The following is a 14023-nucleotide window of genomic DNA, read 5'->3' as shown; positions in this document are numbered from 1 at the left end:
CCACGGGAGTTGGAAATAATCAATCATCGTGTGGCATTTATGAGGATTGGAAAAGAATGTAAAATCTTTGCCCGTAGGGTGGAAACGTCTCCAAACAGTTCCACACAAAGGTTGTCCAACTGCTTAGATTGTGAAGAAAGCTTTGGGAGGGGGGGGGGGTCTTTGCACATTCTATTCAGCACAGGTTCATAATTCACTTCAACCCCCCCTCTCCCCCCATCCCACTTTGGCTGCAATGCCAAGGCCATCAGCTTAGTGCATCAGTCAGAAATTTAAGAAGGTGGGCCGGAGGACAGGAGGCATTCAAAATACCATATTCCTCACCATTTATAAGGGCCTTAAGAGTAACAAACTGACCGTATTCGTCTTTAACGCAATCTATTAAATTAAATGGGAAACCTTTCCAGATGAATATTGCCACTCCTCTGCTCCTAGTGCAAAAAGACGAGAAAACCACCCGATCAAACCCATCCTGCTGTAACTTCAAGTGTACCTTGTCATTAAGATAAGTGTTGTGTAACAGGGCAACATCCACCCTCTCCTTTCTAAGGCTCGACAACACCATTTTTCTTTTTAACTGGCGAATGAAGCCCTCTGATATTCCAGTATGCCATTTAAGAATGCTGCTAACCATGATCCTTCACAATCACCTTTGACCTGCCGAGAGGAAGAATTCGCTTTACAACATGCTGAGCACACTCAAAAGGAGACTCAGAGTCTATTTACAAAAAACCAAAAGAAAACTAACTGCAAAACACAAAAGGCACTTAATGGGGGATTGTAAGCCTGCCCACAGAGGGCACATACTTTCCCTTACTCACCTCCATCGCCCCTTCCAGCTTGAGCCGCATCCCAAACCCAAGCAGTTGGGGAAACCAAACAACAGACCTTGTAAACACAACGGTATAACAAAAACAATGAGCACTCTGTCCATCCTCCCCACAAGTATCAATACCACTCCAGCTTGGAGAGAAAATAAAACCCACCAACAACAGCTTCTTTGGGAAAAGAGTGAAAGTACAAGAAATAAGAGCAAGACCAAATAAAACCCAGATATTATTGCCCATGTCTATAAATACACCTACATTATTTTAAAGTTCCAAGAAGTTTTTGGCTTGTTCCAAGGAATGAAATGACCTCACACTGTCCTTGTAAGTAATTAAAAGAAGCACAGCTGGGTACCTCATCGAATATTGAATGCTGACATCCTTTAACCTCCTCTTAACCTCATCAAACCATTTCCTCTTATGGATCACTGCTGCAGAAAAGTCGTGGAAAAACATTATCTTAGTTCCTTGATAGGTCAGGGCCTATGGATCTCTCCCCAACCTTCTGGAAGTATCCATGACTCTCTGCCTGTCCCTGTAGCATTGAAATCACATCAGAACCGGGCGGGGGCACTGATTCTGACCGGATCTGCGCACCTCAACCCAGTGAGCTCTGTCAACCTTGACCCGGTCCACCTCGGCATCCCAGCCAAGAAATTGTAGCAACCAGTCTTCAAACAAATACTTGCTGGCTTCCCACCTTCTACTCCCTCTGGCAGGCCAACAGCCTGGATATTTTTCCTCCTACCTCTATTTTCCAGGTCATCAACTTACTCAGTCAGGACCGAACCTTTCTCTCAAGGGTGAGATGGGCTCCAGTTGATTATGAGTCACTTCCCTCAGCTCCTGGGTCAACTGTCAGATCGCTCCAAGTTTCTCCATGATGTTCTGCTGTGCAGGGATTTCTTTAACAGCTTGGAGGGAGCTGCAATTGCTTCACCAGTTGCCATCTCGGTTTGCTTCCCCTTTGTCATTCTCGCCTGCTCAAAAAAGGATTTAAACAGTTGTTTTACCATTTAACAATTTCTTTTTCCAAAAAAATCGAAGGTGGGTGGCAAAAACATATTACTACCTTGGGTTGGGTGCAGAGCTCAGCAAGGCTGATCGATTCAGATCGCCACCATCTTGAACTCCCCTCTGTATGATATTTTTAACAAAGATTTTAATAAAATGTGTTACTTGCTTTGTGTTCTATTTATTTTGTCTCTTTATGCTTTTCTCTTGCATGTCTCTTCAGCTGAGCACATCAAATACTCAATCACAAATTTCTATTGTGTCGCTGCCCTGACATAACAACCAATTTGAACACTGACAGTCAATCCTCTAATTACTCTGTTTATCCATTACCTAGTCTCACCATTGATACCATTGAGCTCATTTTCACATGGTGATTTGTTCTATGAAATAACCACATTTGACTAATGTGGAAATTAAACAAACAGTTGAGAGGGAAAAGATTAGTAAGATATGTTGATGGGATTAATTGGGGAAATGTAAAAGGAAGTTGTGTGGAACATAAATATGATGTACAACTGTTGTGGCAAAAGGCCCATTCTGTGCACTGTCTAATGCATATAATTTCCAGTTAAATTTTTAGTAGTGTTGGAGCAGTCTCACTGCACTGTCATGTATAAATAAGCAAATGTATCAGGATAAACATGCAATCTATTTATACTGAGTCAGGTCCAACCAACTTTGGGTACTGTGAACACTTCTGGGAGAGAACTCAAGGCAGAAATAAATTTTTGTTTGTAGATAAAGGAAAAGATGGGTTTCCTGTTATAATAGTGTCTAAAGTAGCAGATGAAATTTGATTTGTACTTGCAGTGAAGATTGTCGTTCACCCAATGGAAAACACAGGTATGCAGCAAACCTGGTGAAGGAAGTCAATTCTCCCACAAGCATTTCATGGAATGCCTGACTAACTATAACTTATTTATAAGTCTTGTATGATGATTCCACACTTTCCCTTTGAGTTGTTGGAATCTATTGCCAAAAGCACCATTTGATGACAAACAGCATTCTGTTTCAATGATATGTTGCAAATTGATCAGAACACACAGTTAGGAGAAAGTGAGGACTGCAGATGCTGGAGATCAGAGTCGAGAGTGTTGTGCTGTGAAAGGACAGTAGGTCAGGCAGTATCCGAGGAGTAGGAGGATTGACATTTCGGGCATAAGCCCTGATGAAGAGCTTATGCATGAAACATCGATTCTCCTGCTCCTTAGATGCTGCCTGACCTGCTGTGCTTTTCCAGCACCACGCCCTCGACTCAGAATACAGTTTCCAAACGCATTTTCTTTGTTGATGCTGATGCTCTCAAGACTTGGCAGTTTGAAAATATGAAGTAGGTTGCATCCTTATATTAATTAAAACCTAAGGGAAAGCTTCCCGACAGAATCACTGCATCTGTTGAGTTGCAGGCCATGTTTTGTTTATATACACAGCAAACCATAAATTCTAATCTGCACTCCAGAGGATGAGATTCCCCTTGCAGAAAGTTACCCCTTAATTCTTTGTGTACACTACATAGGAGCTCACGCTTACACTGGTTCTGAATATCACAGTTTGTTAAGTGCTCTGAACAGCGACGAGTGGATGTTAACCTATTGTTTCTTTTCACAGGCTTACGATTTTTAAGAGCGCTCAGGTTGATACAGTTCTCAGAGATTTTACAATTTCTGAATATTCTAAAAACAAGGTAAGCAACGCAAATTCTGAATCAGACATTTAACATTCTGAAGGACTATTTTAGACATGCCTTGTATGATTTAGTAGTGGAGGTAACATTTTTGTCCATTTGTTAGCCTGTGTGTCTGTAATTAATACATCTCAAAAAGTAATCGTCAGCTTTCAACAAAACTTGCTACATAGAATGTGACTCAAAGAAGAAGTAATTAATTTTTGATGAAGTTGTGGATTCCTTTTTAAACAATTCATTAACATTTGAGAGGTGCGGTCAATTGATTTTGTTTTGTACAATATTGCGGGTTGTCTTATTCGGAATGTTGTTAATGATTATCGTATGTTGTGGGTTGTCTCTGCAGCAGTGATGCAGTTTGTCACAGTTGTCAAACTGTGAACGTAGTTGTAGATTGTTGGATGTGGATTGACCCGAGGCCTGTAGAGAGATGGGAGCTCTAAATTAAAATATTTCTTTTCTCACCTTTGCAGTTATGGACCATTAATATGGCAAAGGTACATGCACTACTGAGTGCCGTCTTACTGGTTTTCCAAACGTTTTTACGCCAAGAAATAATTTGTATATTTTTTACATGTACTCAAATTTTCCTTATGTAAATGCAAATAAATTATTATGTATCTTTTTAAATGAATTTACATTTCAACCCAGCCAGCAAGTGCAAAACTTAAGTGCAGGTGATGAATCTAGTGCAAACTCCAGCAACAGGGCTTTCATTTTAAGAGCTTGAGCCTTATTATGACTCTGAGTATGTAGTGCTAACCAATTGCTTTTTTTTCTACTCATTTGAGAGGAAGAGGGTATCACTGATTGGGCCAGCTGTTTATTTCCCATTCCTAATCACTCTTGCAGTAGTGGGGTAAGCAGCCTTCTTGAACTAATGTAGCCCATTTGGAGCAGTTGCCCTACAATTCTATGAGGAAGAGAGTTCTGGGACTTTGAAGGATTAACAATATATTTCTAAGTTGGGATGCTGGGAAGCTTGCAGAAAAACTTGCAGGTGATGGTAATGTTCCCATGTATCGGTTGCCAGTCTCATTCTAGATTGCAGCGATTGTAAGTGTGGATGGTACTGTTCAAGAAGCCTTGGTGAATTTTTGCAATTAATACACAAATGATAATGCTGCTACTATGTATTGGTAGAGGAGAGAGTGAATATTTGTGGATGTGGTGTCAGTTAAGCAATTTACTTTGTCCTGGATGGTGTCAAGCTTCATGAGTGTTGAAGCTGCACTCAGTGAAGCAAGTGGGAGTATTCCATCACATTCCTGAATTGTGCCTTATAGATAATAGATGAGTCTTTGAGAGTCAAGATGTGAGTTACTTGCAGCAAGATTCCCAGCCTCTGAACTGCTGTTGCAGCCGCAGTAATTACATAGCTTGTTCAGTTCAGTTTCTGGTCAATGGTAAACCCCTAGATTGTTGAGAGTAGGGGATTCAGTGATGGCAACTCCACTGAGTGGCAAGAGATGCTAGTGAGGCTTGTGCTTGTTGGGGATGGTTATTTCCTGCTACTTGTGGAGTGTGAATATTACTTGTCGCTTGTCAAGCCAGAATCAATTTTGTCTAGGCCTTGCTGTATTTGGGCATGGATTGCTTCAGTATCTGTGGTGTTGTAAATATCACTGAACGTTGTGTAATGATCAGTGAATGTCTGACCCCATGATGGAGGGAACGTCATTGATGAAACAGCTGAAGATGGTTAGGCCTAGGACACTACCCTGAAATGACTGATCTCCAACAACCATCTTAGGTGTAAGTTAAGATTCCAATCAGCTGTGTTTTCCATTTTTATTTTAATTAATTTTAGTTTTGCTGGGGCCCCTTGATACAGCACTTGGTTCATTGTGTCAAGAGCAGTCATTCTTATCTGCTCTCTGGAATTCAGGATACTAATAGAACTCCTTTCTCATCTCCAGATAGAATCATGCTCAAAGAGTTATTGAGTCATACAGCATAGAAACAGACACCTCGGTCCAATAGGTCCATGCTTACTGTAATCCCAAACTCAACTAGGTCCCACCTTCTTGGACTTCTCTTACTCATGTATTTATCCAAATATCTTGTAAATGTTGTAACTGTAACCACATCTGCAACTTCCTCTGGAAGTTCATTCCAGTCTGTGCAAAAACAAATTGCCCCTCATGCCTGTTTTAAATCTTTCTTCTCTCGCCTCGAAAATATGTCCTTCAGTTTTAAAATTCCTTACCTGAGGGAAAAGACCCTTGCCATTCACCTCATCTATACCCCTCATAATTTTATAAACCTCTATAAGGTAACCCCTTAACCTCCTACACTCCAGTGAAGAAAAAAAGGTCCTAGTTTGTCCAGCCTCTTCTTATAATTCAAACCTTCCATTCCTGGCATCATCCTGGTAAATATTTTCTGAACCCTCTTCAGTTTAATATTTTTCTTCCTGTGACAAGGAGACCAGAACTGGATACAGTACTCCAGAAGAGGCTTCACAAACATCCTGTATAACTTCAATGATGTCCTGTCTACGTGTAATGCAAACTTCAAAGAATTATGTACCTGAACCCCTGAGTCTCTCTGTTCTACAAAGCTACCAAGGCCCAACTTTTAACTGTATAAATCCTGCCTTTGTTTGGTTTACCAAAATGCAATAAATGGAGCCCTTCGATAATGTTGCACATCTTTAGTTCCACACAGAATTGTCAGTCTGGATTATATATTCAAGTTGTGTAGTGACTGTTAATCCAACAATTTTGTGACAAGAGGTGAACCTGATGCCTACTGAATTGGTCTGAGATTTTGCAAACTTCAGTGTAATCATTTTTAGCCAGACAAAATCCCTCTTATATGACATCATTGTCCCATGGATTGGGTCATTCTCCTATTGACTGTGTCATTGTGGATTTTTATTTGAAGTGTGAGTCAGTCAAGGTGACAGTATTCCTTGTAAACACCACAATTTAGGTCTTGAAATGGACATAGCTGTATAAAGTTTTCAAGAATGTTCTTCTTTCCTAATTTTCATTATGTTGATGCAATTAAAAACAATTTCATTTGCTTCTTTCCTTGGTCCATTATTTTCTGTTCCTGTGTCTTCATTTGCTGACTTGTACAGAATAATAGGCATTACCACCCATCTCTATTAATTCCGATTTGGAAGTGCCGGTGTTGGACTGGTGTGTACAAAGTTAAAAATCACACAATGTCAGGTTATAGTCCAACAGGTTTATTTGGAAACACACTCGCTTTGTGAGCACTGCTCCTTCATCAGGTGGTTGTGAATTATAAGATCGTAGGACACAGAATTTATAGCAAACGTTTACGGTGTGATGTAACAGAACTTTCTTAAAAGTTCTGGAATTTACACATGAAAGAACTGAAACTGACATGCCCATTCTAAAAGATGAGAGACTTAACAAACAATCCAGGTCTTTTTTAATATATAATTTCCGTTACATCACACCGTAAACTTTTGCTATAAATTCTGTGCCCTACGATCTTGTACTGCACAACCACCTGACAAAGGAGCAGTGCTCCGAAAGCTAGTGCTTCCAAATAAACTTGTTGGACTCTAACCTGGTGTTGTGTGATTTTTAAATATTATTTTCATTGTTGCCAGCTGTCCATACACTCAGGCAGAGTCCATCTGTTTAGTTTAGGGTCACTGAAAAAAACTGTAGTACCTTAAGATACTCCGACATCCCCACAACTTGCAAGTTGCATATGGGATTTTTCTGCGCTGTGTGTTTCAGAATCATACTTGTCTCTTTGACAACAGAGCAACGGTTTATTTAGTATTCAGAAAGTCATTTAAAAAATGTTTTTTTTAAAGACAAGATTTTGGATGAAAGGTTACTGAGGGCTGAGCTGGATTTCAGTAATCCAGTTAAATGGTTTAAAAAAGAAGTCAAAGATGTTTTGTACTGATTGAAGAAGGATTGTGGATTAAAATGTAAATACAGTTCTCATTGATGTTTACAGGTTTGCCATAAAAGAGGGACAAACAATGCCTACTGCTGAAAAATAGTATCAGTTTGAGATGGAAAGCAGTGAATTTATAATCCATCTGTAGCTAGCTTTGATTGCTCAAAGAAAATTGAAATACATTGCAAACGTAGTGAAATCATTTTGTATTTTTCCTCACTTTTAAGTTGCGTTTGGAACAGTAAAATGATGCAAATGCATTAGGAGCACAGCCCAATTCTATTATTACCTGCCATCAAATAAGTGCAGGTCCAATCTGCTCAACTTCTCCTCATAAAGCAGTCCCTCCTTACCTGGTGTCTGCCTAGTGTACCTTCTTTCAACTGCCTCCAATGCCAGTATAACTTTCCTTAGATAAGGGGTTTAAAACTTTTCGTAGTATTCCAAAACCTTGTGACTTTATATTCTAAATATAAGAAATAAATTCGAAATAAAAGCTAACATTCCATTTGCCAGCTGTGTTACCTGGTGAACTTGATTGCTGTGATTCATGGACGAAGACTCCCAAATCTCTCTCCTCTCTAGCTTTCTGCAGTCTTTCTTCATTAAAATAATATTCAGCTCTTCTATTTTATCCCACCAGATTGCATAACCTCACATTTTGAACTACTGACTCGCTCATTATCTACTACATTTTGCATTTTCACTTCACCTGCAAACCTCAAAATTAAACGTTCAAAATAAATGCAGTTTACCAGGAGTTCCGAGTTCTCATGGAGGATCTTTCCTTCTGTCAGGTCTATTTTAAGTAATTGGCAAATCTATTATATTCTTCTAATTTCCTGCTTCTGCATCTCAGATGTTTAGCCTGAACAGGCGTATGATCCAGCACAATTAACTACTTATGATATAACTAAAACAAAGTATCTATCCCAACCGAGTCTGAAGTTTCATGGCACCAGGTTATAGTCCAATAGTTTTATTTGAAACCACAAGCTTTCAGAGCTCTGCTCCTTCGTCAGGTAAAATCACTAGATGAAGGAGCAGCGCTCTGAAAGCTTGTGGTTTCAAAAATACCTGGTGGACTATAACCTGGTGTTATGTGACTTCTGACTTTGTCCACGCCAGTCTAAAATCCCACACCTCTGCATCATGTGGGATGATAATGTATTACATTCAACTAATATTTTAGTATGAATCCATGTTTTTGCTTAAAGTTAGATGAGAAGTAAACTTAAGTGACTTCTCAGCCTTGCAAGAGTTATCCCCATTGTCACTCTTCTGCTTTTACCAATTTCCAGCAGAGAGTTCTGGTAGCAAAAAAACATAAATGCTAACTCATTGCATTGACAATTCTAATTTATGGAAGTAACGCAGTGGTCATCTTTGTCAGATGATGTTCCAACGAAAGTATTTGATGTTAATAGTTTGAAGTATATTTCTAACAAACTTAAGCAAAGTACTTTTAAGTCAATAAACAACTGCCAACAAAAGATGGATTTGGTTCAGATAGGAAGTTTAAAAAGTTAATGGAGTAGAAACATGAACATGATTTGCCTCAAACTTGCTGATTTAGGGATACAGTGTGCTCTGAGGAGGTGGATCAGTCATCACAATGTTTGAAGGAGGCTGCATGCCTTCAGTTTAACAGGATTTCTGTTGTTAACCCATGATGTCTTGGTTTCCCAAAAAACAGGCAATAAAAAGAGGCAAGAAAGGCCAGACCTGTAAAGTAAGGGTAGGGGTGAGCAAAATGTTTTACAGCTGATCTGATTGGAACCTCAAATCTCCATTCTTGCCTACTCCTAAAAACCTGTCATCCTCTTCTCAAACAAGAATCTATCTATGTCCTGTTACTATAGAACAAATCAGATACAAGGCTGAAATCTGGCTTGATAAAGCGTTTTGTTTGTTTATAACAAGGTGGTCTCTTCACTGAAACACGCATGCAATGTTGCAGATTTGGTTTTAACAGTAAAACAAAAAATTATTGTGCAAAAGAAATAAAGGTAAAATACAATAGAATAAACCAAACTATTTGCACATATAACACTCATCTAAAGATTGTGAAACTCTGAGTACAACGTAAAACCCCATTAATCCAAACAACATCGCATTGCAGTATTCAAATACCAGAAAACATGCCGTTTCTCATCCTATATAGGGTTTAATTTAGCTGTGGTTTCGATTCCTTGTCATGAGAATCTGATAGCCTTGGTAAGCCACCTTAATAGTCTTCTGGACAATGAAGTTTAATATTATTCAAGCTCTTCAGCATCTTTGCATTTTCCAGTCTGATTGTTGGGAGGATATACTTTGAATTTTTAATTTCTGATTCATTCTCTAATTGCTGTGATATTTCTTTTTCACTCCATGTATCTTTCAGTATTGTTGGTACAGTTCTCACCTAACTATCATCCCTGTCATCATATCTTTTGAATGTGACACACTTGTTGGTTCTTTCTCTTGTCTGGCCTGTTCACTAACACAATTCATGATTGATTTTATTTTTGATTTGATAAGGTTCAGCGGACTTTGCATTGAATGGTTTCCTAGAGACAAATAACAGCACTAACACCTAGTCTCCAGTAGCAAAAATTTGAATTTGGTCTTTTTCATCTTCTCGAGCTTTAATTGTTGAGCACTTTCCAAACGGTTTTTAGCCAAATCACATCATTTGAGCAATCCTTTTCTGAAAATTGAAAATAAGTTTGAAGTATTTCTGACCTATAGTTTATAATTGTTTTCTTTAAGTGGCCCTCTTACCTAATGTCCACATGTAAGTGAAATAAACTCAATCCTGTGAACTCATTCAATGTATTCCTAATGAAAAATAGTAATAAAAGATCCCCTTATCCTAATCATTAGGAAATTCTTGGCAATACATTCTAAACATGATCTTCAAAGCTTTATGAGTCTTTCTAGTGCACCTTGAGATTGTGAATGAAAAGCAGAAAATGTCAATTTTTTTAAATTCACAAACTAGTCAATATTTCTTTGAATATTTGCAACATCAAATTTGAGCCTTGCTCATCTTGCATTCCTTTGTTAATAAGAAAACTACCCACAACCCATACTTCATTCCAGGCATTATCTGAACTGCCTCCAACACATTTACATCCTTCCTTGCAGCCAGAATTGCATGCTGGTAAAAGTGGCCAACTCTGAGGAGTGGAGTGGCTCTAACTAAATATGGGCATAGCAAATTGCAGGCTCAATGGCAGGCGATACCATAATTAACTGAGGGAACGAGATGTTGTCTAATGAAATGAAAATCACGAGACAACCTGATCAACTGGAATAATGAAATTGTGCCTATTGAAATGATAGGAGTTGGCTTGCTACATGCAGGAATGCAGGAACTGAGACACACACCATCTTCAGGTGAACAAAATGCTGGAGCAACAACCCAGGAACAATCATCGCAAGAAGAAAAAAAGAACTGTGACAATGCTATGGCTTTCAAGAGGTTATTTGGTCCTGTTTTTTATTGAATGAAGGTTATAAGGCAGAGATAATGAGCTGTCTCTAAGAAAGTAAACAACTTGTGATTGCTTGGGGTTCTTTTTGAAGTTGGAACAATGGAAGCAGCCTGGATGTGGTCAGTTCTCTCAGACCAGGCTTTCTAGTTGTGTTTAGTTTTAGCTTTAAGCAGAAGCTATTGCAGTCTCAAGAGAGTTGGGAACTTAAGTCTTCGCTACTACTCTCACTGAGTTTTCCCTTGATGTTTTTTCTTCCTGGATTGGAGAACTGCATGTGAGAATTGTACCTGAATTTTCCTTTTGCCAAGAGATATGGTAATGGGATGTTACTACAGTTAATTGGCATAGTTACTATATCCATTATTCCATTCAATTTCCAATAGAGCTAAGTTATTCTAAATTCCTATTTCTTTTGGTTGTCTGTGTTTTGCTCAACGTCGAATAGTTGAGACTCTTAAAGTTTGCCTTTAAAATAAGAACATGTTAGGATCCAGGCTACTTTCTTTTATCATTCTTGACTTTTTAAACTCTGCTCCCTTGCTAACCTGTATTTCTTTAACTCTATAACAACACTTAAAGCATCTGTACCTAAGTACTTTATACCTAAGATGGCGCCAAGAGGCGACATCACAATCTTTTCACTGTAATCGTTCAAGTGCACCTGGCATTCTATTCTATTCTACCTTCTTAAAAAATTTTTGAGCGGGTCTGGTCTGGTCAATAACATGAATCTTGAGCTTGAAGACCCAAAGATGGAACCCAGAGACCTCAACGCAGCCCCTGTTGGCGCCTGGCCATTATGACTCTGATTTGGCTCACTGATCTTACTGGGAAGGTTAATTATTGATTATTTTTGGAAATATGTCGTAGTCATGTCTCACAAACTTGATTGAGTTTTTTGAAGAAGTAACAAAGAAGATTGATGAGGGCAGAGCAGTAGATGTGATCTATATGGACTTCAGTAAGGCGTTCAACAAGGTTCCCCATGGGAGACTAATTAGCAAGGTTGGATCTAATGGAATACAGGGACAACTAGCCATTTGGATACAGAACTGGCTCAAAGATAGAAGACAGAGAGTGGTGATGGAGGGTTGTTTTTTAGACTGGAGGCCTGTGACCAGTGGAGTGCCACAAGGATTGGTGCTGGGCCCTCTACGTTTTGTCATTTACATAAATGATTTGAATGCAAGCATAAGAGGTACAGTTAGTAAGTCTGCAGATGACACCAAAATTGGAGGTGTAGTGGACAGCGAAGAGGGTTACCTCAGATTACAACAGGATCTGGACCAGATGGGCCAATGAGCTGAGAAGTAGCAGATGGAGTTTAATTCCGATAAATGCGAGGTGCTGCATTTTGGAAAAGCACATCTTAGCAGGACTTATACACTTAATGGTAAGGTCCTAGGGAGTGTTGCTGAACAAAAAGACCTTGGAGTGCAGGTTCATAGCTCCTTGAAAGTGGAGTCACAGGTAGCTAGGATCGTGAAGAAAGCATTTGGTATGCTTTCCTTTATTGGTCAGAATATTGAGTACAGGAGTTGGGAGGTCATGTTGCGGCTGCACAAGACATTGGTTAGGCCACTGTTGGAATATTGCATGCAATTCTGGTCTCCTTCCTATCGGAAAGAAGTTGTGAAACTTGAAAGGGTTCAGAAAAGATTTACAAGGATGTTGCCAGTGTTGGAGTATTTGAGCTATAGGAAGAGGTTGAACAGGCTGGGGCTGTTTTCCCTGGAGCATCGGAGGCTGAGGGGTGACCTTATAGAGGTTTACAAAATTATGAGGGGCATGGATAGAATAAATAGACAAAGTCTTTTCCCTGGGGGAGTCCAGAATTAGAGGGCATAAGTTTTGGGTGAGAGGGGAAAGATATAAAAGAGACCTAAGGGGTAACGTTTTCACACAGAGGGTGGTACGTGTATGGAATGAGCTGCCAGAGGATGTGGTGGAGGCTGGTACAATTGCAACCTTTAAGAGGCATTTGGATGGGTATATGAATAGGAAGGGTTTGGAGGGATATGGGCCAGGTGCTGTTAGGTGGGACTATATTGGGTTGGGATATCCGGTCGGCATGGACAGGTTGGACCGAAGGGTCTGTTTCCATGCTGTATATCTCTTTGACTCTATAACAGGAGATAGTCGCTTGCATTTTGTCAAATAAAGATTGATTTTGATTGAGTGAATTTGGTGTTTGTGAGTTTGTGTTCACCAAATAAATTGAATGGCAAAGCCTCAGTCAACACTTAAATCAGATGACCAACATTACGCACAGTATTCCAGATGTGGTCTCACCAGTAGTTGAAGCATAACATTCATCCTTTTTTATTCAATTCCCTGATGATAAAATGTAACATTCTGTGAGCTTTCCTAATTTTTTTATTGAAAATCTGATTGAAGAAGTTATAGTGGGATATTTGGAAAAGTTAAAGGTAACCAGACAGAATCAAAATGGTTTTGTGAAAGGGAAATCATATTTAACCAACTAATTATGATCGTGGTGGAAGTAATGTGCTGTGGATAAAAGGGAATTGGTGGATTGATTGTGCTGAAATTTCCAGAAGACATTTGGTAAAGTGTCGCATCAAAGGCTATTGTGGAAAATGGAAGCTGTTGGTGTAATGGGAAGCATATTGACATGGTTGGAAGATTGGATTGCTAACTAGAAACAGAGTAGACGTAGCTGGGTCTCTTACAGTTTACAAGATGTAACAAGTTGCGTGTCACAGGGAATTGGTGCTGGGACCTCAACTTTACCATCTTTAGATACTTGTATGATCTGTTTGCCAAATTTGCTAATGACACAAGGATAGATTTAAAAAGTCAACTTGTGAACAGTACATAAAGTTTCAAAAAGATAAGTGAGTGGGCAAAGATCTGCCAAGTAGAATGTAATGTGGGAAAATGTGTAATTTTCCATTTTGGCAGGAAGAATAAAAAGACTGACCTAAATGGTGATATAATTTAGATGCAGAGGGATATGAATGACTACTGTACAAGTTATAGGAACAGCAGGTAATTAGGAGAGAAATGTTATTATTTATTACGAGTAAAACTGAATATAAAAGTAGGGAGGTTATGATTCAGTTATGCATGTTGAGACCACATCCAGATTATAG

General features: G+C 39.1%; 1 protein-coding gene across 7 annotated transcripts in view; it reads left to right on the top strand.

The window, feature by feature from the left end:
• Positions 1 to 14023, top strand: part of kcnma1a (potassium large conductance calcium-activated channel, subfamily M, alpha member 1a) — an 858112-nt gene that overhangs the window by 557693 nt on the left and 286396 nt on the right. For all 7 annotated transcript variants that reach the window (XM_060854015.1, XM_060854014.1, XM_060854016.1 and 4 more), the window contains one exon: positions 3453 to 3528. In XM_060854015.1, the coding sequence (XP_060709998.1) occupies positions 3453 to 3528 (76 nt within the window). The remainder of the gene's footprint in view (positions 1 to 3452; positions 3529 to 14023) is intronic.

Source organism: Hemiscyllium ocellatum, chromosome 43 (assembly GCF_020745735.1).
Source record: "Hemiscyllium ocellatum isolate sHemOce1 chromosome 43, sHemOce1.pat.X.cur, whole genome shotgun sequence".
Taxonomy (NCBI): Eukaryota; Metazoa; Chordata; class Chondrichthyes; order Orectolobiformes; family Hemiscylliidae; genus Hemiscyllium; species Hemiscyllium ocellatum.
This window is presented reverse-complemented; position numbering and strand designations above follow the sequence as displayed.